Source organism: Sesamum indicum, linkage group LG2, assembly GCF_000512975.1.
Source record: "Sesamum indicum cultivar Zhongzhi No. 13 linkage group LG2, S_indicum_v1.0, whole genome shotgun sequence".
NCBI classification, from domain to species: Eukaryota; Viridiplantae; Streptophyta; class Magnoliopsida; order Lamiales; family Pedaliaceae; genus Sesamum; species Sesamum indicum.
Genome location: NC_026146.1, coordinates 14,997,006 through 15,022,162, shown reverse-complemented (window position 1 = coordinate 15,022,162; position 25,157 = coordinate 14,997,006). Strand labels below are relative to the sequence as shown.

Genomic DNA, 25,157 nt, shown 5'->3' with positions numbered 1-25,157 from the left:
GAGAGTGTGGTGTCATATATACAGCAAGACTTTTATTGTATTTTTTGACGTACTCTTTTTGTTGTAAAACATCTAATCTGAACAAGAAAAAAAATTATAATTGTAATAACTAAATTAACTTAACTATTTCTCAAGAAATTACACAGAGAAAATGAAAGTACTGCAAATACAATCATAGGAAGGTAAATATATAGAACCCAATCGAAATTGCAATTAAAATGAAGAACGCATCGGTTCATACTACCTAAGAATTTGTCGCAACATCTATTAGGACTACTATACCAACCAAAATTTGTCACAAAGTCATTGCAAAGTAGCAATAGACAACTTCACAAGTTCTTCTCATACATCATCTCAATGTTTTGTGACAACATAGTTTTTGTCACAAAGTTCCTGCCAAAATAAAATGTCTGTCGCAAAATCATTGTATTGTCGTTGCAATCTTCATATCTCGTGTAAAACGAACTTCCCTATATGGCTATAAACGCCCATTTAAAAATTAATTTGCAACGTCTTTTTAGTCGTAAAAATTTTCATTGAAACTACAGTTTTGGTTATGGATTTTTCTAAAATAATTATCTGTCGCAAATTACAGTTGCAATAATTATTATTATTATTATTATTATTATTTGTTATGTATGTGAGAATTGCAGTTGAAATGAAGAATACATTGGTTCAAACTATCAAAAAATTACAGGGATTACAAAATAGATAAATGTAAGTGGATATACAATTATATAAGCAACAATTTATGATAAATAATTAATTAAAGATCATGTGGTGAATAAATGCAGAAATTCAAGTTTGAGTGGCCTGGAGTTAACTTAGTTAATGGCGCTACAAACCCTTCTTATGATTCCATTTTGTTGCGAAGGCGGAATCTCTCCCATTTTGATCATAGCATTGGCAAAATCGGATGCGAAAATCCTTGGATTTCTGCTGTACTCAGACACAATGCTGTCCGTCGATCCTCCGCTGAAAAGAACTTGATCCGACTGAAGAAGCCCCTTCCTCTGCATCAAATTCTTGAAGTAGTTGTTGTCGAATGAATTGGGCGTCACCAAATCAAGCGCTGCCAAATTCCCATCACCGCCGTTCTGCGGACATTGGCGTCGCCGGGTGCTAGCAAAACCTGCGTCGATGTCTGTTCCGTTGCTGTATATCCTTCCGCGGAACAAGAAGCATTGAGCTTGACCTATCGTGTGTGCTCCTGCACTCAAAGCATGCATTAGTAAATATGGACCTTAATTGCAATTAATTGAAAAGGGAATGATTGGATTCATATGGTTTAATTATATTAATTAGATATAATTTATTAAAATTTAATTTGTCTTAGTTACCAGAAAGGGCGACCATGTCTCTTGCACTAAGTCCCTTATTGGCAAAGGCAGAAATGAGGGTGTCGAGGCCTGCAAAGGGACTTGGAAGATCAGTGTTTGCTTGGGAACGGCTGGCTGTCGTAGAGTCCCTTCTTCCGAGCTTCACATTCCATGACGGTCCACCAACCTGCAGTTGTCATATGTATATAGAGACGTCTCACTAATTATTTTTACTGACAATGATATATATAAATTCAAGGAAATAAGGAAATTTTTTATCCAAATCAGAATAGGTCTTACAAAATTAATTATAGTGTAAATGTAATATATTTGTGTGATTGATCACTTATTTAAAGTGTACACCAATCTTACGATAAGTGTATTGTATTTGTTACTTACGACCAAAATCAATTTAAATTAGAATTTTCCAAAAAATATAGCGCACAAGAGGGCTTTCGAGCGTTAAGACATCAAACATCAAATGGAAGATCAGCAAAGTGAGACGTCAAAGCGATATAAGACTTACAGCAACTGAGGCATCGCGGGCTGCTAAAGTCAGTACATCCGCACAAGAAACAACTCCAGGACATACACGCTCGACCTCACGTTTGGCAGCCTCTATCACTTCATACCCTCTGGCAGAATTAATATTGGGGAATGCGGTCTTCTCGCTTTGAATAGTAGGCGTCTCGTCGAGCAAGATTGATGCATCACAGCCCTGAACGAAGCAATCGTGGAAGTGTAGACGAATGAGCGAGGCAGCCATTCGCCTCTCACGTGATATTGCTCGTCGGATGGACGTGCGGATTATGGCAGTTGCATTAGGACATGTCGTGTCGTAGAATGTAGGAGATAGTTGTGCTTGACATGGGACGTCGAAGAGCAAGAAAACAATGGACAGAACGGCAAAAACTGCGCGGAAGAAATTGAAACTTTCCATTTCTAATTAAGCTGGTTAAAGTTCACCTGATTTGAAATGAAGGGTATTGGAGAAGTGAATTTATAGGGCAAAAATTTGAAGTTATCTATGTCACGAGACAAGTGGTGTTTGGTCACTATTGGCTGCGTTTACGTACAAACGCGTTTTTGCCATAATCCCCATGCATGCATTCTTCTTGCAGATTTGTCTGTATACAATTCTTGAAGTATGAAACTTTTTTATCCAAAATTAGGTTTTATTTAATCAATCAATTATAAATTAAGCATGATATAATTATCTATGATTAATCAACTACTATTTTTTCTAAATTATATATCAATCACATTATGAATATATTATATTTGATATATATTTAGTTCATATTTGACCAAATTTAATTTGAGTAGAATTTTAGTGGAAGTATTATACCTCACGTTGGATTCGGTTTTGGGTTTGTATTTTTGGCTTTTTCAAGTAAGGTTGGAACTGAAATATATGTTTAATTGGTCAAACAATTGATCTGTCTGTGAGCATTTTGTGTGAAAGTTTCTCTGTTTTCTGACAGGGACAGCTAATAATGAGACGCATGAGCACAAAGTCAAATGATGTTAAAACAACCAGTACTAATTTATTCGAAGTTGTCAAAAAAGCAGTAGTCTTACATAAACTGCCTGTTATCTTAGTGGAAATTAAAATAATTGCTGTGGTAGTGGCGGTGATCGAGCTAGCTTTGTCCTGGTCGAGGAAGGAGCAGGGAAATGATGGCATACCATGAACCAAAGAACTTGCGTTACCCAAAAAAAGAAAAATAAAGTTTCTATATTATAAATTATCATAATTTAAAAAGTACGTTAAATTAATATTTTCTATATTATGATCAAATAAAATCAATGCAAAAATTTAAATTTAATCACAATTAATCGATATATATGTTATGGTTTTAACAATGATGCAAACATTTGCCATGATTTTTTGTTATGGATAATGTTTTAGCATCATTTGTGAAAACAACAACTATTAGTCATTATAAAATCGTGGTTAATTAATAATAATTATAATTTTTTATTTTAATTATAGTAATTAACTATCATAAATACTCGTATTTCTTCTGATGCTGCAAGTGTTTTGACATGAAATTAAAAGGGTTTTTGTACTACTTTGAACTCTCGTCTAAGGGTAAAATTACAATAATGGAAACCTTCCACGGGATAGCCTAGTAATTAGGATCCAAAACCTTGGTCTAGATTTTGAAATTTAAGATTAGTTCAATAATCCAAATTTTGAACTAAGTCACTGATTAAATACGTTAAGTATAAAAGAATCACAACAAGAAATTATGCAAATAACTGAAAAATTAGAAAGGGGAATATATAAATTTATTGGTAATTAAGAGTGAATTTAGAGGGATACAAATTTTAAGTTTTTCTGATTTCAAAATTAATATTGGGAACAAAATATCTTTTTGCTATAATTAGTTAGGAATTTTAGTGTTGCAAAATTTTGTAGTTGGCCTTGACTTCTTTCCCCAAGATTTTACTGAATTTTTTTTTGTTAGTAAATTTTTAACAATTTCAGCATAAAAAATTTAATACTAAAATCAACTATAAGCTAATTACCAAATAAATATATTTTTTTGCTAAATTCGTAAGTAAACTAGCAACAAATTCTATTATTTTGTAGGAGATTTATATTATTGCCAATGACATTATTTCTTATAGTCAATACTGCGAATCCCATGTCTCCAAGGTACACTACAAAAATAAATAAATAATGTTTCCTACATTAACAATTAATATTACAAGAAAATAACTTAATAATTGAGAAAAAAAATTAATGTTAAAAACAACGTTGTGCTAATAAGCGAGTATAATTCTCGAATCTACATTATTTGTATATATTTTAAATAGTTTGTTATTAATAAGTAAATTTTCGTTGCTAAATTTATTAAAATATAACTTAGCAACAACAATTTTTTTCACTAATAAGCTTGATGTTAATTTTTTCTTAGCTATTGATTCATTTTTTGTTAGTGATAATAATAAATATTTAGTACAATTTTAGTTCATATATATTAAAAATGTAGGCAATAGAATTTTTTGTTAGTGTAGTTTTTGATTTATTTGATGGTATAGAAATCAAACAGGCCCAGTAGGTTTAAGCATGTACGTAAAACTATATAAGCTTCAATAAAAGGTAATGTGATGAGTTATGGTTGAAATCTAATTTTAAATTTGAATATATTTCTGATTCAGGTCAAATTTTTGTGATTTCTCACGAGATGGTAATCCACGATTCAATATAATTACACTATAAGAATATAGTTTGATAGCAATGAAAAAAAAATTAGCGTCATGGTAATTATAAGTAAAAATTTCGTTACTAAATCACCTTATTAAATACAAGAATTTACTTGCTAATATTTAGCAGCAAATTGTTTATAATATATTAAATAGCGTTGATTAGCAAAGAAAATTTTACTTGTTAATTAGTTCGACCCTAACTTTAGCATCAAATTTTTTTGTAGCTATTGAACTATTTTCTTGTAATGTTATCTCAGATATTTTGATGGTCCCTAAGAAGTTAAAAATATGTTAGGCTAGCCAAGACCATCCGATGTTTAAGTCAGCTTAAGTTCGAGATGGTAAATGAAAATCTCAAGTTAATGAGTAATAATAATGTCTTACTATAAATGTCATGGGATGAGGGTATTTATAGGACTAAATATGTCCACCTTTCATTCCATGTGGTGTCATTTCAAATAATAAGTTGTTAGATAATCTATGGTCTAGATTTCGGGTCATCAAAGTGGATCAGAAAGATGCAGACTCTGTGACTTTAGTGATATGTTAATATTGTTGAAAGATTATTTATATCTTTTTTTATATGGGTATGATATATCCCTATGAATATCATGCATTAAATAAAAGAACTCTTACTAGAATAGAACCAAGGGTAATAATTCTACCCAACAATAGAGTAGAAGTATAATTAGCTCTTTTGGAATGAAAAGCTGATGAAATAGTTCTTAGGATTAAAAAGTATTTTTTTATAGGTGTTTTACATATAAAAATTGATTTTAAAGCAAAATGTATTGTAGCATTTGAATACAAAAATAACATTTACGAAATAGTGAAGAACACGTTGATTTATTCATAATACGTATAGAAGAATTACATGGAAGATTAACCAAAATAATCTAATTTAAGTGGATATACAATTATCAAAATGACCAAAATATGCGACGATCAAAGCTCGGGTTTGTTAATAAATGCAACAATTTTAAGTTTCCTAGTCACGTATATAATTAAGCTAGTTGACGGCGCTACAAGTCCTCCTTATGATCCCATTTCGCCCAACAAGGGGTTGAATCTCTCCCATTTTGATCATTGCATTTCCAAAATCTGATGCAAAAACTCGTGGATTTCTGCTGTACTCAGATACAATACTGTCTGTCGATCCTCCACTAAAGAGGATTTGGTCCGATTGGAGAAGGCCCCTTCTCTGCATCAAATTCTTGAAGTAGTTATTGTCAAAAGAATTAGGTGTCACTAAATCAAGTGGTGCCAAATTTGCATCACCGCCGCTTTGAGGGCATTGGCGCCTTCGGATGCTAGCGAAGCGGGCATCAATATCAGTGCCGTTGCTGTTTATCCTGCTCCGGAACAGGAAGCATTGAGCTTGACCTATTGTATGTGCTCCTGCATTTACGTATAATATTACACGTTAGCGATGCTAATATTAATCAGGCAAGTGATTTTAATGAAGGAAACATAAACTTTATAGTTCAATTATGATATTTGTCATGATTCATTCTCTTACCAGAAAGGGCGACCATGTCTCTTGCACTAAGTCCCTTGTTGGCAAAGGAGGAGATGAGGGCGTCGAGACCGGCAAAAGGACTTGGAAGATCAGTGTTTGCTTGGGAACGGCTGGCTGTCGTCGAGTCCCTTCTTCCAAGCCTCACATTCCATGATGGTCCACCAACCTGCAGTTTTAAATTTGTATTATTTGACTTGTCATAAAATATTAAACAAGTATGATTAGCGATAAATTTGGGATAGTGTAAGCATATACTTACAGCAACTGAGGCATCGAGTGCAGCTAAGGTGAGTATATCGGCACAAGAAACGACTCCGGGGCATACGCGCTCGACCTCACGCTTGGCAGCCTCTATGACTTGGTAGCCTCTTACTGAATTGACATTTGGGAATGCGGTCTTCTCACTCTGAATAGTGGAGGTTTCGTCTAGTAAGATTGATGCATCGCAACCCTGAACAAAGCAGTCGTGGAAATGGAGGCGAATGAGAGAGGCTGCCATCCTACGCTCAAGGGATACTGCTCGCTGGATGGATGTGCGGATTATAGCAGTTGCGTTCGGACATGCACGATCATAAAATGTGGTGGATAGTTGTGCTTCACATGGTACGTTGGCCAGCAAGAGCAAGAGAGATATAATGGGAAAAAGTGTGTTAAAGGAATTGAAGGTACTCATTTTGAAATTTAACGTTCACAAGAGAAAATCAAAGAAATTATGTAGATAACTTTAAGTTGGAGTAGCTACTATGGATTCTTACAAATACAATGAGAAATGTTTGATTTGAAGTGAAGTTGATTGAGAGGAGGGCGTTTTTTTGGTAGTGTGTTTATATATAGCCAAAAAGTTGTACCTTAAAAAGACAAGTGATGATGGTGGTCGCTATTGCCTGCCACAACGCGTTTGTACCACATTCCTTTCTATTTTAATCTCGAAATTTTACCTATTTTCCCACGTTGGCTCCGCTCTTTCTCGATTTTAGTTCATTGAATTTTTTATTTTAAATCAATACAATTTTTATTTTTATAATATATGTGTTATGTGTATAAATTTTTTTTTTAAATAAAATAAATAATATATTTTTTTATACACGTAGAGCCTATATATAAATTATGGAATAGAAGATGCAATACCATTTAGAATAGAAAATTTAATCAGTGAGTTTTGACGTTTCAAATATATGATTGCAGTTTTTTGTAAGGCTATGGTAAAGTTCAGGGTCTAAAACTTATTAATTAATAGAGATTTTAAATTTGAATTTCATATATGGAGGTGTTTTTGTCTATTAATACTAGTCGTCGTAGCACGCCATCCCTTCATGCATATAATAAATAATCTTCCACATTTTATTATATATCATAAATTAGAATAAAATATATAAACCAACAAATCATATATATTTAAAAAGAAAAAACGAAAATCATGTGGAGGACCTTTTTTTTTAATATTAGTATACATAAATATTTGTTAGGTTTGTTATGAAATAATTAATATAATTCTTAGAATTTTAAATATTTTGATATATTGTAAGATATAATTGATCAATTTTTTTATGAATTAGACATATAACTGCAGTTCCACATGCATGATTGGTCAACAATGGATGTGGGAGTTTTACATGAAGCTTCTCTGATACTGACAGACAGAGACAGACAGACAGACAGACAAAAGGTTAATCTTACGTTAATTAAAGTGTCAAAAGCATTCATATTGTACGAGTATTAGGTTAGTGGGGGATGAAAAAGGTGGAGGAAGGAGCATGGATGTTGACACACGATGAAAGCAAGAACCACTCTTTTGATTCTTCCAAGAACCTATTCCTTTAATTTTTCACATTTGAAAATGCGATTTAGACACTAGTAATTTTCAAAATTTAATTGCACTTTTTTCGAGAAGTCCCATTTTACAATTATATCGCTTTCAATATAAAAAAATTATATAAATTTTTAATTTTACCAATCACTCAATATTTTATATAATTTAGAATAAATATTATATTTAGTTCCTTAAATTTTTATTTAAAATCACTTGGTCCCTCAAGTTTATTTTTTGACTTTAGTATCCTTAAACTTTATTTTTTGTCTCAATTTGGTCCATCTAATCATTTTCAGCAAGTGTATGACTGGATTTCGACTCTTTGAAGAAAAAATGGTCAATAATTTTAATTTTATTATTTTAGTCCCTAAATTTATAAAATTGTAAAATTAATCCTTGTTTACATGAAAAAAAAATTATATTATTTTATGCGCATATGTTGCAATTATCTTATGTGAATAATGAGAACTTTGAACTCTTGTAAATATAATAATAATTTTTTGCTTAACTTAAAATAAACAGTTGTCTCTGTTTTTTAAAAAGTTAAAAAAATTAAAATTATGAATAAATTTCATAAAACTTATCTAATATGAAAATATAATAAAAAAAACTAAGTCAATTTTTTTTTTTATTTCAAGAGTTAAAGATAAATCTAAAAAAGTTAAATCTTAACAATGTTTTATTAAACAATTGAGTTTTCGAATAAAAAGTTGATAGAATATGCTTTTTAACTAGATTTTTTTGGCGGATTTCATATATATAAAATTTACTTTAAGAGATTTTCTAAACATATAGTCACATTTTATAGAAAAAGATCTATAAAAATCTCTTAAAATAAATTTTATATATATTTAAAATTCAACAAATAATCTAATTAAAAGTACATTCCATTAATTTTTTCTTAAAATTGTAATTGCTAATATTCATAACATTGTTGAGATTTAATTTTAGTAAACATAGATTAAAAAATTGACTTAAAATTTTTTTTATTAGATAAGTTTTATAAAATTTATTTATAATGTTTATATTTTTGGTCACTTTTGAAAGTGAAAGAAAGAGATTATTTTTGTTGTGAGTTAAATAATATATTAATATTATGTGCACAAGAGTTCAAAGTTTTATTTTTCATACAAGATAATTACATCATTCACCATATAAGAATATAAAAAATAGTTTTCTTTCTAAAAAAGAACTAATTTAAGAATTTTATAAACTTAAGGAACTGAAGTGATAAAAATTAAACTTAAATTGACTATTTTTACCTTTCAAAAAGTTAAACCCCGATCATATTTTCGTCGAAAATGGCCAGAGGGACCAAACTGAGACAAAAATTTAAGTTTGGGGATGTTAAAATAAAAAATTAAACTTGAGGAATTGAAATGATTTTAAACAAAAATGGAAGGGATCAAATATAACATTCACCCTGTAATTTATTAATAAATATATCTTAGTCTTATTTTATCTATATAAAGAGATAATATATATATCTATATATATAAGTTAAAAGCGTGCAATTATAATAAAATATTGTTCCCCTATTGTCATCATTGAATAAAAAAGTAGTCATTGGTCGACGAATGAAAAAAATTAATGATATTGTCAATAATTTAAAAGAGATATTGCACAAGGCGTAAAATTATAAATGTATGGAATTTTTTTGCTAAGATCAACATTTTCCGTCCAAATTCGAGGCACGGTTGTAAATAGAGAATTACTAAAGGGGATATAGATGTAATTTCAAAAGTTTGTTGGAGATTGTGTAATTCATCAATTTTTGAGGGATCTAAATGTAATTAACCTTATAACACAATATCCTAAATTAATTTAAATGGAATCTAATAAAACTCCGACAGAGTTCTAACACTTGTTGTTAAAGGAGACCAAACTCCTCGAAATCTACGACTAAGTTGTGTTTGTTCAATAATTGTTGACTTTCACTTATTTTAATTGTTTTTAAGAAGAAAGATGAAATGGTTCCTTTGACTTCTATCTACACTGGAATTTAGACTTTTGCAAATTCTCGAAGTATAAGTTTTATCTTTCTAGGTAGGAATGAGTCAGACAGCTAATTATGGATAATAAGCTACCGCGAAAATGAAACATAATTCTAAGCATTTAATTGTCCGAATAAGAAATATATATTTATTTGATACTAAATTAATAAATTATTTGACTTATGAACTATTTATATATTAATTATATTTTATATATAGGACCTCTCAAGTCTATATATATAGAATTTGTGCATCAAACATATTTTTGTTAAAAGTTAGTCTTGAAAATAACATTGCAATATATACATATATTGTAATATGATTAAAACTATATAAAAATATATTTTTCTTTTTATTAAATTAAGATTAATCTTGGAAAAACAAGTAGTAAAAAATATATATATGCAAGTTAGGAGGCTAAATTATTTTATAAATAATTATGTTACAAAATCTAAATATATATTTTGACAAACTCTTAATCTTTTTCATGCAAAATATTTTGACAAAATTAATAAATTTTACTTGTTTTCTTTCTAAATATTATTTTTAAACTTAAATTGACTATTTTTACCTTTCAAAAAGTTAAACCCCGATCATATTTTCGTCGAAAATGGCCAGAGGGACCAAACTGAGACAAAAATTTAAGTTTGGGGATGTTAAAATAAAAAATTAAACTTGAGGAATTGAAATGATTTTAAACAAAAATGGAAGGGATCAAATATAACATTCACCCTGTAATTTATTAATAAATATATCTTAGTCTTATTTTATCTATATAAAGAGATAATATATATATCTATATATATAAGTTAAAAGCGTGCAATTATAATAAAATATTGTTCCCCTATTGTCATCATTGAATAAAAAAGTAGTCATTGGTCGACGAATGAAAAAAATTAATGATATTGTCAATAATTTAAAAGAGATATTGCACAAGGCGTAAAATTATAAATGTATGGAATTTTTTTGCTAAGATCAACATTTTCCGTCCAAATTCGAGGCACGGTTGTAAATAGAGAATTACTAAAGGGGATATAGATGTAATTTCAAAAGTTTGTTGGAGATTGTGTAATTCATCAATTTTTGAGGGATCTAAATGTAATTAACCTTATAACACAATATCCTAAATTAATTTAAATGGAATCTAATAAAACTCCGACAGAGTTCTAACACTTGTTGTTAAAGGAGACCAAACTCCTCGAAATCTACGACTAAGTTGTGTTTGTTCAATAATTGTTGACTTTCACTTATTTTAATTGTTTTTAAGAAGAAAGATGAAATGGTTCCTTTGACTTCTATCTACACTGGAATTTAGACTTTTGCAAATTCTCGAAGTATAAGTTTTATCTTTCTAGGTAGGAATGAGTCAGACAGCTAATTATGGATAATAAGCTACCGCGAAAATGAAACATAATTCTAAGCATTTAATTGTCCGAATAAGAAATATATATTTATTTGATACTAAATTAATAAATTATTTGACTTATGAACTATTTATATATTAATTATATTTTATATATAGGACCTCTCAAGTCTATATATATAGAATTTGTGCATCAAACATATTTTTGTTAAAAGTTAGTCTTGAAAATAACATTGCAATATATACATATATTGTAATATGATTAAAACTATATAAAAATATATTTTTCTTTTTATTAAATTAAGATTAATCTTGGAAAAACAAGTAGTAAAAAATATATATATGCAAGTTAGGAGGCTAAATTATTTTATAAATAATTATGTTACAAAATCTAAATATATATTTTGACAAACTCTTAATCTTTTTCATGCAAAATATTTTGACAAAATTAATAAATTTTACTTGTTTTCTTGCAAAATATTAGTTTTTTCATGCAAAAATATTTTGAGAAAAATATTAAGTTTTTTTTATGAAATTAATGAACTAATCAATATTATTTTATATAGTATACATATATATATATATATATATATTATACACAATACCAACAAACGATACCGTAATTAATTACTATGATTTTGAGTATTAGTTTATGTATCAAAACTTTTGTATGAACATATGAAGAATTCTAGTATATTCTTCAACTTTTTCTTATTATTATTATTATTATCATCATCATCATCGTCATCATCATCATCACGGTCGAACGCGGTCTACATAAACATAAACAAAATTCAATTGCTAAAATGCGGTCTTTTTTTAACTAGCCCAAAACCAGCCCAACCAGAATTTTTCTAACAAATATTTTCATTAGTAAAATTTTTAATAAAATGAGCAACAAAAATTGAATCCGATACTAAAATGAGCAACGAGCTAATTACCAAGTAAATATTGTTCTTGCTAAATTCGTTAGTCACTTAAATTAGCAATGAATTCCATTATTTTACAAGAAGTTTATGTTGTTGCTAATGAAGATATTTCTTGTAGTGATAGATTTAACCAAATTTTGCTCCAAATACATATAGTGTCTTTTTAAATGAATTTAGTTCTAAATATCTCATATTTTATTTTTTCTTGACAAATTTAGTCATTTATCGACAATTTTAGTGCTAACAACCTATAGTTACAGGACAAAAAATAAAACCTCCAGTGTTTAAGAATCCAAAATCGTCAACACATGATTAAATTACCAAAAAAAAAAAGAAATAAATATAAAATATTCAAGACTAAATTAATTAAAAATGAATAAATGTATAAACAGTGCACATTACAAGATAAAATATAGAAACAATCTATAGTTACAACACCAAAAAATTCTTCTCCGACCATGTAAGAAAAGGTGGTATTTCCTTGTTATACTTTTAGATGGCTCACAATTATGACAAATAAATAAAATTAATACCATCCCAATCCTTTATTCATCATGTGAAAGAAATTGGTCCTTACTAGAATCCAAAGAATGGTTGTTGCTTTCACCATCTACGATCCTTCCTCAAACATGCACCAAAAGAAGTTGATTGCCCGCCACTCTCATCAGTGTGATTAACATGATACTCCTATGTACTTTCCGACACTTGATTTAACATAAATTGTCTGTACGCTTTGTCTGTCTCCATCAGAGAATCTTGATATTATAAAATAACCCCACATCCATTTTTGACCAAATAATCATACATATGATTAGTTGCCAATCTTATTTGAAAACCCCAAAAGCTCTAATTCCATCACTAAGACTGAATCCAACGTGGGGATTTTCGAGATTAAATTACAACAAACGCGTTGTGGCAAGAAACAGGGATCACCATCGATCATCACTTTTGAAGCTATATAAACACAGAACCAAAACGCCTTTCTCTCCATCAACTTCACTTGAAATTAGCATTATTTCTCATTGTTTTTGAAAGGATTAATTCTTGATACCTACTCTCACTTAAATTTCAACATGAATACCTTCAACTTCTTTAACACTCTCTTTCCCATTTTCTGTCTCTTGCTCTCGCTGTTTCATGTGCCTTGTGAAGCACAACTGTCCTTCACATTCTATGATCGTACATGTCCGAATGCAACTGCTATAATCCGCGCATCCATCCTACGAGCAATATCCCGTGAGCGACGGATGGCAGCCTCCCTCATCCGCCTTCATTTCCATGATTGCTTTGTTCAGGGATGTGATGCATCAATCTTACTAGACGAGACCTCCACTATTCAGAGTGAGAAGACCGCATTCCCAAATGTCAATTCAGTAAGAGGCTACCAAGTCATAGAGGCTGCCAAGCGTGAGGTTGAGCGCGTATGCCCCGGAGTCGTTTCTTGTGCCGATATACTCACCTTAGCTGCACGCGATGCCTCAGTTGCTGTAAGTATATGCTTACACTATCCCAAATTTATCGCTAATCATACTTGTTTAATATTTTATGACAAGTCAAATAATACAAATTTAAAACTGCAGGTTGGTGGACCATCATGGAATGTGAAGCTTGGAAGAAGGGACTCTACCACAGCCAGCCGTTCCCAAGCAAACACTGATCTTCCAAGTCCTTTTGCCGGTGTCGACGCCCTCATCTCCTCCTTTGCCAACAAGGGACTTAGTGCAAGAGACATGGTCGCCCTTTCTGGTAAGACAATGAACCATGACACAAATATCATAATTGAACTATAAAGTTTATTTTTCCTTCATAGAATTCACTTGCCTGATTAATATTAGCATCGCTAACGTGTAATATTATTCGTAAACGCAGGAGCACATACAATAGGTCAAGCTCAATGCTTCCTGTTCCGCAGCAGGATAAACAGCAACGGCACTGATATTGATGCCCGCTTCGCTAGCATCCGAAGGCGCCAATGCCCTCAAACCGGCGGTGATGCAAATTTGGCACCACTTGATTTAGTGACACCTAATTCTTTTGACAATAACTACTTCAAGAATTTGATGCAGAGAAAGGGCCTTCTCCAATCGGACCAAGTCCTCTTTAGTGGAGGATCGACTGACAGTATTGTGTCTGAGTACAGCAGAAATCCACGAGTTTTTGCATCAGATTTTGGGAATGCAATGATCAAAATGGGAGAGATTCAACCCCTTGTTAGGCGAAATGGGATCATAAGGAGGACTTGTAGCGCCATCAACTAGAGAATTTATTGAATTGTTGCATTTATATATTAACAAACGACACGAGCTTTGATCACAACTTATTTTGGTCATTTTGTTGATTGTATATCCACTTAAATTCAATTGTTTTGGTTCATCTTCCATGTAATTCTTGGATACATGTTGTGAATAAATCAATGTGTTCTTCACTATTTCAGTTTGAGTTTCTATTTGCCCTGGATTAATGATTATGCTTCCACTTCCTAATTTTGCTGGGAAAAATTCATTTTTCATACCTAATTTCAGACCAACTTCAAAATCTTTTATATAATTTTAATTAACTTCAATTTTTTGCCTTAAATTCTTTTGGTCCCTAACATTTGAATTTCAACTATAATTTAGTTCCTTCCACGCAATTTTGTATGAAAAAAATTAAAATTCTTGTGAAATGTTAGTACGTGTATCTGCTTATTAATTGTAATTTCATAAATTATTCATGTCATTAGGAACCTTTATATCTCACTTTGCAAGCCTCAAGTCCAAGAAATAATATTTTGTGCCCGCAGGACAAATAAATTGATTTTTTGCTAAATATTATAAATATTATAAAATAAATTACCACAATGTAAAAATTATGGTACTTATAAATTAATATTATTAACTACAGTCAAATAGAACATTGCAAAAACTTAAATGTTTCTCATGGTTAATCAATTTTTAAGATGATTTTTAGTTATGACCAAAATATTTATCATAATTTTAGTCATGACCAATATTTTGACCTCATTTGTAGAAGCAACAATTTCCGATTCACCAAGTTTTCTTCGTACATCTATTGGATCAACAAATAACTTGTACATTCAATAAACCTTTCAAAAATCATTAAGTTATAATAAAATTAGTTACAAATTATAATAAATTTATATAAAATGAGATAATTAATATTAAATTACTAGTTGATGTGGCTCCAACAATTACAATCCATTTTAATCCACATCCGCCGGCTACATCTATTATATGTACGGTATACGTACATATGTATATATGTATGTGTATTCATGTAATACTTATATATAGTAGTATAAAAAATCTCAATCTTTCTCATAGTGTGACTTGGATTTCTTTTGATGATACACACTTTCTCGGTGAAATTTTTGCTTTTTTCTTAATATTGATTTGATTTGTATTAACATCAATTTATTTTATTTTTTTATTGTGAATATATTTCAATTACAACTGCAGATAAATTAAAAATATAAGGACACACATTTCAAATTTATACTGTCCCGCTATATTGACTGCTAAACAAGTCGAAGTACCCCACCAACTTTAGTTGCACGATTTGAATGGAAATTTTAAATGTTTTGATTTTTAATTTTATGAAAATTCGTGATTTTTAATTTTATGACAATTCGTGCTTATACAGTCTGGTTAAATATACAGGAATAGGAATGGGGTAGATTTGAAGTTCCACTTAAATTTAGGAACAGCAATGGGCATGGCTGACTTGATGTATAATGCAATTCAATTTATTTCTTGTTATGGTCTAATTAATATCATTAGAAGCACTAAAGCGCAGAGATGCATTCATCCCAAACTTCAAAGCAAATAAAAATTTTTGATAAAACGATCGCATTAAATACAGAGAAAATTCATGAAATTGGATATACAATTAATAATTAATAATTAATGGAAAAAACACTAAAACTCTGTCGATAGTATGGCATGAACCTAGTATGGTCAAACAGGAAGAACTAGGTAGGTTGTAGTTAACTAGTTGATTGCACTGCAAACCCTTCTGATGATCCCATTTTGTCCGGTGAGTAGTTCAATCTCTCCCATTTTGATCATGGCGTTTGCAAAATCAGACGCGAATGTTTGTGGAGTCCTACTGTACTCAGACACAATGCTGTCTGTGGATCCTCCGCTGAAAAGAACTTGGTCCGACTGAAGAAGACCCTTCCTCTGCATCAAGTTCTTGAAGTAATTGTTGTCGAATGAATTGGGTGTCACCAAATCGAGTGGTGCCAAGTTTCCATCACCGCTGTTCTGTGGGCATTGGCGCCTGCGGGTGCTGGCAAAACCGGCGTCGATGTCCGTTCCATTGCTGTATATCCTATCGCGGAACAAGAAGCATTGAGCTTGACCTATTGTGTGTGCTCCTGCATGATATAGTTCATAATTATGTTAGTATGATGCTATTTTTTTCTTTCCCATAATTCATGGAAATAAATTTTATAACCTGCTTGTACTCAAATTTTAAAATTTTATTATATTTCATACTATACGTGCTTCATATATACATGCAACGTGTATAAGATCTACTTCATAAGTATTAGTTGCTAGCTACGTTGTAACTAATTACCAGATAAGGCAACCATGTCTCTGGCACTGAGTCCTTTGTTTCCAAAGCCAGAAATAAGTGCGTCGAGACTAGAAGAAGGACCAGGCAGATCGCTGTTTGCGAGTGCACGGCTGGCAGTCGTAGAGTCCCTTCTCCCAAGCTTCACATTCCATGATGGACCACCAACCTGGTTTTACAACAATATATGTGTTTATGACTAGGACGTATATATATGTTTTCAGGTTGGAAGGATATCCATAAATCCAAATACAACCTTGTAGTTATTTCAAATGTTCCGAGTTTCTCACGAAAAAAATACTATAAGTATACACTTACTGCAACTGAGGCGTCGCGTGCTGCTAAGGTGAGTATGTCCGCGCAGGAAACAACTCCAGGACATATACGCTCGACCTCACGTTTGGCGGCCTCTACCACTTCATAGCCTCTTGCAGAGTTGACATTTGGGAACGCCGTCTTCTCACTTTGGATAGTAGGGGTCTCATCGAGTAAGATTGATGCATCACAACCCTGAACGAAGCAATCGTGGAAATGGAGGCGAATGAGGGAGGCCGCCATTCGCCTCTCACGGGACACAGCTTGTCGGATGGAAGTCCGGATAGTACTGAGTGCATTAGGACACGTAGTGTCGTAAAACGAGGGGGATAGCTGTGCTTGGCATGGGAAGCTGGATAACAAAAGGAAGAATGTTGTTATCGCAGAAAGAGTGAAAAAAGAAGCTAGGAGATCCATTATGCAAACTTTGTAAGAAATTAAGGAAGAGAATAGAGTAAAAATGCAAGTGCAGTTGATGGAGAAGAAGGGGTGATTACTGGCGGATATATAATGCGTGGGAGTGTCGAGCAGGCAAGTGGAGTTTGGTCACTATTGGCTGCTGGAACGCGTTGGTGCAGTAGTGTTTTGTCCATGTTAGATTTAGTCTTTGTGTGAGCTTTTGGCTTATTACAAGTGAGATTGTCTTACGTATTTGATTGGTCAAACGAATATATAACGGGATGGGGTGTATGAAGTATAGGATCTTCCTCACGGACAGCTAATTTCTGAAAGCATAAAGTCAGAAATGAAACTTGTCTGTTAACTTCCTAATTCAAATGTTACTATATATATATATATATGTATATCATTGATCTCGTCATGAATTCTAGATATACATAAAGTAACACCCGCATTGAATTTGATTGCGCATGTTTGAAAATGTCTTATAAAAAAGTTATATTCTATTTGAAGTCCATTTTAAATATTTCAACGAAAAATCTGAACAAATTAGATTTTCTATTCAAAATCTATTACATCTTTTGTTTTATTTAACAGTATACATTCATGTATAAAATTTTTATGCACATGACGTATATATATTAAAGGATTAAATACAATTACGACCCTTAAAAATATCCACCCATGTTAATTATCCACTTAAAGTATTAAAACCTTCAAAAACGTCTCTAGTCTTTTACTTTTTAAGTTTGAAAAGTGCATTTTACCCTTACAAAATTATTTTTCAAAAAAATTAAAGAGATTTCTAAAATACAAAATCATCATTTGTCGATATGTTTTCTAATTCTAATTTTACTTATTCATCAAACTCTTATTATTTTTCAATATAATCCTAAAATACTTGAAATTCAAATTTTCAGTTTCACTTATTAGTCAAAACCAAATTCAAAATAAATTTAATATATATATTTATAGATTAACTCAAAAGAATATCCAATTAATAAAACTAAAATGTCTGATGAACTAATAAAAATATTAAATTAATACATATTTATAATATATACTTAACATGCAGGGGTCCCACATAAAGAGGTCTTGTTAGGCTAATAACATTAAATAATTATTCTATGTATCCGTCGAATCATTATTTGAAATTTGCGACTTGTTATTAATGATTAAATTGAAGACAACAGTTAAACTTAAATCATTATAAATGAATAATGAGAGGCTTTGGTTTGACGTTTCTATTCTTAATTCCCGGCAGGCGATTGATCGAGTCCACGTAAATTTGCATGCAATTATTCCACTGCCTACTTATTCCCTTCCATATTTATTAGAAACTGATAAAATAAAGTACTATGTAAACTTTTGTCAAAAAAATTCAAATACATTTATTGAATATCAATTTTCGACTACTTATTCACAATCGAACTTTGAAATATATTCCATGGGTTTGGACTCAATTCTCGAGTCGGACGGACTTACAGCCCCAGGGCGTGACGCTCCGGATGCACAACTCAGTCATAGCATCAAATTAAGCCGTCACTCGTTGAATTTTCCTTGTATTGGATAGCGAAAGACAAGTTCCCAGTTCAAAAAGAGTTATCTATTCTCGTGTTTGAAATTTTGGGTTTTGTGAAAAAGACACTGAAAGGAATTCCAACTCCAGAAATTTTCGTGATTTATATTTTTGAAATACTGTAAAACCTTTATAATTTAATAAACTTTTTAAGATAATAAAATCTTCCAGTCTCGACTTAGGCCTTTGTAAGAAATCATCAAATTCGATAAGATAATAAGATAATAATTTTTCAGAAAATCCCTTTATAAATATTAGGTCCCAATAAAACTCTAAATTAATAATTTATAAATATTACATATGAAGTCTGTAATGCTTTACGCATTTGATCATTCATGATCATTTACGCATTTGATCATTCATGAATGATTTTGCCATGTCTTTTAGAATGAGAAGACATGGTTGGGTGTTATGAATTATTTTATTTTTATATTGAGATTTATATAATATATGTTTCATTGATCATGCATGAATATATTTAATTGGCTATAATAGTTATTTAAGTGCAACGAATTAATATAAATATGTATATTTTAAGCAATTCCAATGAATTGTTACATGCGTCCATGATTATAATAGTTCATTGTATATAATGAATTGATATTATACATGAATATATTTAATTAGTTACAAAGAATTGGTTGATGCATGAATATAATCAATAAAACATATATGAATTCATTTATTTTCAATACATATGTATTAAATTTACTGAATTTAAAAAGTCTCTCTTTTAATTAATAAAATATTAATTTATCGATAAATTAATATCTCTCTAAATTAATAAAATTTTATGGTTCCAAAGTTATTAATTTATAAAGGTTTTACTGTATTTTAATTGTTTTGTTGACAAAATTGTTCAAGTTGCAGTTGAGGTTTTAATTTTCCAATTAATCTTATAGAGAATTAGATCATATACATTTAGCTATATAATATATATATATATATATGTATATCTGATTTGTATTAGATCATATATAGAAAATTAATATACAATTAGCTTATGTGTTACCAACTCAAGAAAATAAATAAAATGATTAATCTTCAATCCTGTCTAACAAGTTAATTCTATGGCCTATTTCATTTGTTTTTTTTTTTCGGTTATGATGATAATCAATTTAGAGCTAGAACAAACTATAAAGAAACCGAGTAATTTTGTAAAAAATGTTTGTTTAAATATTTGAATGATCCAGTAGCAGTAATATAACTTTTTGTCATAATTAATTATCATATAATTATATTAATTAAATAAAAAATTATAGTAAATACTAATTAATCACGTTTGTTCTACATCTATTATAAGTTGTTGTTTTTACAGAACTTATCAAAACATTAATCATGTTAAAAATTATGGCAAATATTGTGACCATAGCAAAAATCATATCAAATATTGATTAACTATGATCAAAATTTAAATTTTTTCATTGATTTTATATAGTCGTGATATACAATATTGATTTTCGGTGATACTACATTTATGATATAGGAAGAATCTATTTACTTGTAGTGATGGAAAAGAGTGAAAATTGCATTTTATGTCCCTCAAACATTTTGTGTATATGTGTATATTCATGTAACATTTATATAGAAGCTGATAATACATTATCTTTATATGGCCTAATTAATATCATTAAGAAGCATTAAAGCGCAGAGAAGCAATAATCCCAAACTTCGAAAAATATTAATATTATGATAGAACGATCGCTACAAATACAGAGAAAATGCATGAAATTGGATATACAATTAATAATTAATGGAAAAAACACTAAAACTCGCTGATAGTTTGGCATGGACCTAATATGGTCAAACAGGAAGAACTACGTAGGTTGTAGTTAACTAGTTGATTGCACTGCAAACCCTTCTGATGATCCCATTTTGACCGGTGAGTAGTTCAATCTCTCCCATTTTGATCATGGCGTTTGCAAAATCAGACGCGAATGTTTGTGGAGTCCTACTGTACTCAGACACAATGCTGTCTGTGGATCCTCCGCTGAAAAGAACTTGGTCCGACTGAAGAAGACCCTTCCTCTGCATCAAGTTCTTGAAGTAATTGTTGTCGAATGAATTGGGTGTCACCAAATCAAGTGGTGCCAAGTTTGCATCACCGCTGTTCTGTGGGCATTGGCGCCTGCGGGTGCTGGCAAAACCCGCGTCGATGTCCGTTCCATTGCTGTATATCCTATCGCGGAACAAGAAGCATTGAGCTTGACCTATTGTGTGTGCTCCTGCATGGTATAGTTCATAATTATGTTAGGATGCTGCTATTTTCTTTTTCCTCAAATGGAAATAAATTTTATAACCTTCTACTACTCAATTTGAATCTTATATTTTAAAATTTTATTATATTTCATACCATACGTACTTCATATATACATGCAACGTGTATAAGATCTGTTTCATAAGTATTTGTTGCTAATATTTACCAGATAAGGCAACCATGTCTCTGGCACTGAGTCCTTTGTTTCCAAAGCCAGAAATAAGTGCGTCGAGACTAGAAGAAGGACCAGGCAGATCGCTGTTTGCGAGTGAACGGCTGGCAGTGGTAGAGTCCCTTCTCCCAAGCTTCACACTCCATGATGGACCACCAACCTGGTTTTACAAAAATATATGTTTTCAGGTTGGAGGGATATCCATAAATCCAAATACAACCTTGTAGTTATTTCAAATGTTCCGAGTTTCTCACGAAAAAAATACTATAAGTATACACTTACTGCAACTGAGGCGTCGCGTGCTGCTAAGGTGAGTATGTCCGCGCAGGAAACAACTCCGGGGCATATACGCTCAACCTCAAGTTTGGCGGCCTCTACCACTTCATAGCCTCTTGCAGAGTTGACATTTGGGAACGCCGTCTTCTCACTTTGGATAGTAGGGGTCTCGTCGAGTAAGATTGATGCATCACAACCCTGAACGAAGCAATCGTGGAAATGGAGGCGTATGAGGGAGGCTGCCATTCGCCTCTCACGGGACACAGCTTGTCGGATGGAAGTCCGGATTGTACTGAGTGCGTTAGGACACGTGGTGTCGTAAAACGAGGGAGAGAGCTGTGCTTGGCATGGGACGGTGGATAACAAGAGGAACAATGTTGTTATTGCAGAAAGAGTGGCAAAAGAAGCTAGGCGACCCATTATGCAAACTTTTTAAGAAATTAAGGAAGAGAATGGAGTAATTATGCAACTGAAGTTGATGGAGAAGAAGGGGTGATTGCTGGTGAATATATAGTGAGTGGCATGGGAGTGTCGAGCAGGGAAGTGGAGTTTGGTCACTAATGGCTGCTGGAGCGCGTTGGTGCAGTAGTGCTTTGTCCATGTTGGATTTGGTCTTTGAATGAGTTTTTGGCTTCTTACAAGTGAGATTGTCTTACGTATTTGATTAGTCAAACGAATATATAATGGAGGATAGGGTATATGAAGTCCAGGCTCTTCCTCACGGACAGCTAATTTCTGAAAGCATAAAGTCAGAAATAAAACTTGTCAGTTATTTTCCTAATTCAAATGTTTCTATATATATATATATATGTATCATTGATCTCGTCATGGATTCTAGATAGAAATAATAAATAATCCCCACATATATACATACATAATAACACTCACATTGACTTTGATTTGTTTTTTATTTTGAGGAAAAAAGTTTGTCAGAAAATGTCTATACTGTTTTATATATCGAAAAAAATTTAATTCGAATTTGATCATACTTGAACAAATTATATGATAAATGTAATATATTTATCGTATAATTAGTGTACAATTTAATAACAGTTACTAATCAAATGACAAGTGTATCGTACTTGTTATATGATTGATTTGGTTCAATCAAATTTGATTTGGATAAAAAATTTCCAATAATATGGTGACAGAGAATTCAGTTCTTAATCTTATAAAAAAGTTATACTTTGTTTGAACTCCATTGAAATAGTTCAACAGAAAATCTCCATCGGATCAAAATTTTTATTTCAAATTTTATAACATCTAAATCTATTTTATTTAATTTATACGTGCTATGTATATCAAAAAATTTCTTTATATATAGCGCATGTATGTATTAAATGAATAAAAAATACAATAGAATTTAAAATAAAAGAATAGATTCTCAAATCTCCATTAGGAATTTGAGGCTGAAAAAATACTTTACATATTATTGAATGATTATCTTTCTCTAAAGTTTAAGTTTTCAAATGAAACAGCCATTTAGCATGAAATCAAAGCCAATCTAAATAAATAGTCTTGGCCTTAAAGCTCATTGCCACTTTTTTTGTAAAAGAAAATATGTGTTAATTAAAATATTAGTATATTAAGTAATTTTATTCTCTAATATCAATTAATTAAATTAATATTTTATTCTCTAATATCAATTAATTAAATTTCTTATTAATAAGATAATCGTTTAACATGGAAAATTAATCTAACTCCAACTCGGACGTACATAAATACAATATTCGATGATGTATTGTATCAAAATCTTTTAAAAGTTATCTAATTCCAAATCCCACCTCATGTAGTGTTTCTTTTATCTTTATTTTATTTTTTTTGGTTAAAGACATAGTTGTTTCTTTCAATCATTTAATTAAATTAAGACAGCAGTTGAACTTAAATCATTAAAATGAATAAAGAAGGGCTTCGGTTTGACGTTTCTATTCTAATTTCCCGGCAGGCAATTGATCGAGTCGACGTAAATTGGCAGGCAATTGTGGGATTGGTTTCTCCCTCGAATTATATTGTGTTTTTTATTTTATTTAATATATACATATTATATAAATAAATATTATATTATTTATTTTATTTAAAAGAATATTTTATACACGTAGTATATATATAAATAAAGAAATGATTTGGAATAGAAAGATAAGAGCTCAGTCATATATAGCATCAATTTAAGCCATCAACTGTTGAATTTTCCTTGTTTTGGATGGCCAAAGACAATTCCCAGTTGCTTCCCACAACCCCAAAAAAAAAGAAAAAGAAAAAATAAAAATAAAAAGGAGTTCCCAGTTCAAAATGAATTATCTCTTGTTATTACCGTCATCTCATTTTCCTATTCATCTCTTCATGTTGTGTCCGAAATTTTGGGTTTTAATGAAATTCTTCATGGGAACAATTTTAATTCTCTTTATGAGTGTATTTTGGGTTTTAGTGAAATTCTTGATGGAAATAATCTTGATTCTTCTTAAGAGTGTCTTATAATTTGAAATTCTTTAGATCTAAAATTATTTAAATAAATTTAAATAATTAATGATTAAAGATTTAAAATTCATAATTTTAAATCATTTCATTCAAATGCAACCGAAAATTTATGAGAATAGATAGTTGTATTTAACCCATTTTCTATTCAATCAAAAAGAGAAAAAAAAAGTGTCAAAACGACATAGTTCAATTAGCGAAGTTGAGGCCTATGACCCCACTATAGCCATAGGATATTATCCTACTATATTTTATGTGTTGTCTACTGTAATAATAGATGTTATTTAAATTTTAAATTATTTTTATTAGATATTGATATTTAATCAGAATAATTATAATAGAATTATTTCTATTAATAATAATAATTTATTTCATCAAATATATGAAGAGAGAGAGAGAGAGAGAGAGAGAGAGAGAGAGAGAAATGTTTGGTTGTGTTTTCAATGAGATTTTTTCCACTTTTCACTATTTGGGTAGTTGGAATTTTTTTTGGAGAATGCTTCCTATTTTAATTCTCAATTTTTTAAAATTATAAGTCACATGGGTTTGTCATACTTGTCTTATCTTGTCATTATGTCTTTTCTTGTTTCAAATCAATTAAAATTATTTCAAATGGCAAGACTCACTCTGATTATTTTATAATTTCACATATTTAATCAATTTGGTCATATGTTACATCAAAAATATATATACCTATATTCAACATTCTCACACCTATAATACCTATGTGTGAAAATAACTAATCCAAACATATTCTTAATTTTCGCACAAAAATTTCTACACATTTTCAATTATAAAAATTGAAAATGAAAATGAAAACACAATGAAACGGGCAACTTCCCCATTTCATTATATTGATAAAATGACCGGATTTCAGTATCGATTAAGGCATGCATCAACATCGGATAATCGATAGGGTACTTGGTTAATCAGTGAATCAGCGAATGAAAGAGCAG

The 25,157-nt window shown here is 30.7% G+C and overlaps 5 protein-coding genes across 5 annotated transcripts; 1 reads left to right on the top strand and 4 right to left on the bottom strand.

Annotated features, from left to right (window-relative positions):
* Positions 654 to 2,287, bottom strand: LOC105156223 (lignin-forming anionic peroxidase-like). The gene is made up of 3 exons (XM_011072297.2): positions 1,846 to 2,287; positions 1,341 to 1,506; positions 654 to 1,210 (listed from the first exon to the last, which is right to left on the bottom strand). The coding sequence occupies exons 1-3, from the start codon at positions 2,257 to 2,259 to the stop codon at positions 825 to 827; spliced, it is 966 nt and encodes a 321-aa protein (XP_011070599.1). The 5' UTR covers positions 2,260 to 2,287; the 3' UTR covers positions 654 to 824.
* On the bottom strand, positions 5,374 to 6,851 carry LOC105156222 (lignin-forming anionic peroxidase). The gene is made up of 3 exons (XM_011072296.2): positions 6,317 to 6,851; positions 6,058 to 6,223; positions 5,374 to 5,936 (listed from the first exon to the last, which is right to left on the bottom strand). The coding sequence occupies exons 1-3, from the start codon at positions 6,728 to 6,730 to the stop codon at positions 5,548 to 5,550; spliced, it is 969 nt and encodes a 322-aa protein (XP_011070598.1). The 5' UTR covers positions 6,731 to 6,851; the 3' UTR covers positions 5,374 to 5,547.
* On the top strand, positions 13,149 to 14,586 carry LOC105156221 (lignin-forming anionic peroxidase). The gene is made up of 3 exons (XM_011072295.2): positions 13,149 to 13,640; positions 13,734 to 13,899; positions 14,023 to 14,586. Exons 1-3 carry the CDS (start codon positions 13,227 to 13,229, stop codon positions 14,409 to 14,411), a joined length of 969 nt encoding a protein of 322 aa, XP_011070597.1. The 5' UTR covers positions 13,149 to 13,226; the 3' UTR covers positions 14,412 to 14,586.
* Positions 15,968 to 17,521, bottom strand: LOC105156220 (lignin-forming anionic peroxidase). The gene is made up of 3 exons (XM_011072294.2): positions 17,050 to 17,521; positions 16,735 to 16,900; positions 15,968 to 16,531 (listed from the first exon to the last, which is right to left on the bottom strand). Exons 1-3 carry the CDS (start codon positions 17,461 to 17,463, stop codon positions 16,143 to 16,145), a joined length of 969 nt encoding a protein of 322 aa, XP_011070596.1. The 5' UTR covers positions 17,464 to 17,521; the 3' UTR covers positions 15,968 to 16,142.
* On the bottom strand, positions 20,684 to 22,221 carry LOC105156219 (lignin-forming anionic peroxidase-like). Its single transcript, XM_011072293.2, has 3 exons — positions 21,736 to 22,221; positions 21,448 to 21,613; positions 20,684 to 21,249 (listed from the first exon to the last, which is right to left on the bottom strand). The coding sequence occupies exons 1-3, from the start codon at positions 22,147 to 22,149 to the stop codon at positions 20,861 to 20,863; spliced, it is 969 nt and encodes a 322-aa protein (XP_011070595.1). The 5' UTR covers positions 22,150 to 22,221; the 3' UTR covers positions 20,684 to 20,860.

Bases quoted from the DNA above. Each gene is read 5' to 3' on its own strand.
- LOC105156221 (XM_011072295.2), top strand. From the start codon at position 13,227: ATGAATACCTTCAACTTCTTTAACACTCTCTTTCCCATTTTCTGTCTC. The intron at 13,641-13,733 runs GTAAGTATATGC...TTAAAACTGCAG, and splicing joins CACGCGATGCCTCAGTTGCT to GTTGGTGGACCATCATGGAA. The intron at 13,900-14,022 runs GTAAGACAATGA...TCGTAAACGCAG, and splicing joins AGACATGGTCGCCCTTTCTG to GAGCACATACAATAGGTCAA.
- LOC105156222 (XM_011072296.2), bottom strand. From the start codon at position 6,730: ATGAGTACCTTCAATTCCTTTAACACACTTTTTCCCATTATATCTCTC. The intron at 6,224-6,316 runs GTAAGTATATGC...TTAAAACTGCAG, and splicing joins CACTCGATGCCTCAGTTGCT to GTTGGTGGACCATCATGGAA. The intron at 5,937-6,057 runs GTAAGAGAATGA...ACGTAAATGCAG, and splicing joins AGACATGGTCGCCCTTTCTG to GAGCACATACAATAGGTCAA.
- LOC105156219 (XM_011072293.2), bottom strand. From the start codon at position 22,149: ATGGGTCGCCTAGCTTCTTTTGCCACTCTTTCTGCAATAACAACATTG. The intron at 21,614-21,735 runs GTAAGTGTATAC...TTGTAAAACCAG, and splicing joins CACGCGACGCCTCAGTTGCA to GTTGGTGGTCCATCATGGAG. The intron at 21,250-21,447 runs GTAAATATTAGC...TATACCATGCAG, and splicing joins AGACATGGTTGCCTTATCTG to GAGCACACACAATAGGTCAA.
- LOC105156223 (XM_011072297.2), bottom strand. From the start codon at position 2,259: ATGGAAAGTTTCAATTTCTTCCGCGCAGTTTTTGCCGTTCTGTCCATT. The intron at 1,507-1,845 runs GTAAGTCTTATA...TGACAACTGCAG, and splicing joins CCCGCGATGCCTCAGTTGCT to GTTGGTGGACCGTCATGGAA. The intron at 1,211-1,340 runs GTAACTAAGACA...CTTTGAGTGCAG, and splicing joins AGACATGGTCGCCCTTTCTG to GAGCACACACGATAGGTCAA.
- LOC105156220 (XM_011072294.2), bottom strand. From the start codon at position 17,463: ATGGATCTCCTAGCTTCTTTTTTCACTCTTTCTGCGATAACAACATTC. The intron at 16,901-17,049 runs GTAAGTGTATAC...TTGTAAAACCAG, and splicing joins CACGCGACGCCTCAGTTGCA to GTTGGTGGTCCATCATGGAA. The intron at 16,532-16,734 runs GTAATTAGTTAC...TATATCATGCAG, and splicing joins AGACATGGTTGCCTTATCTG to GAGCACACACAATAGGTCAA.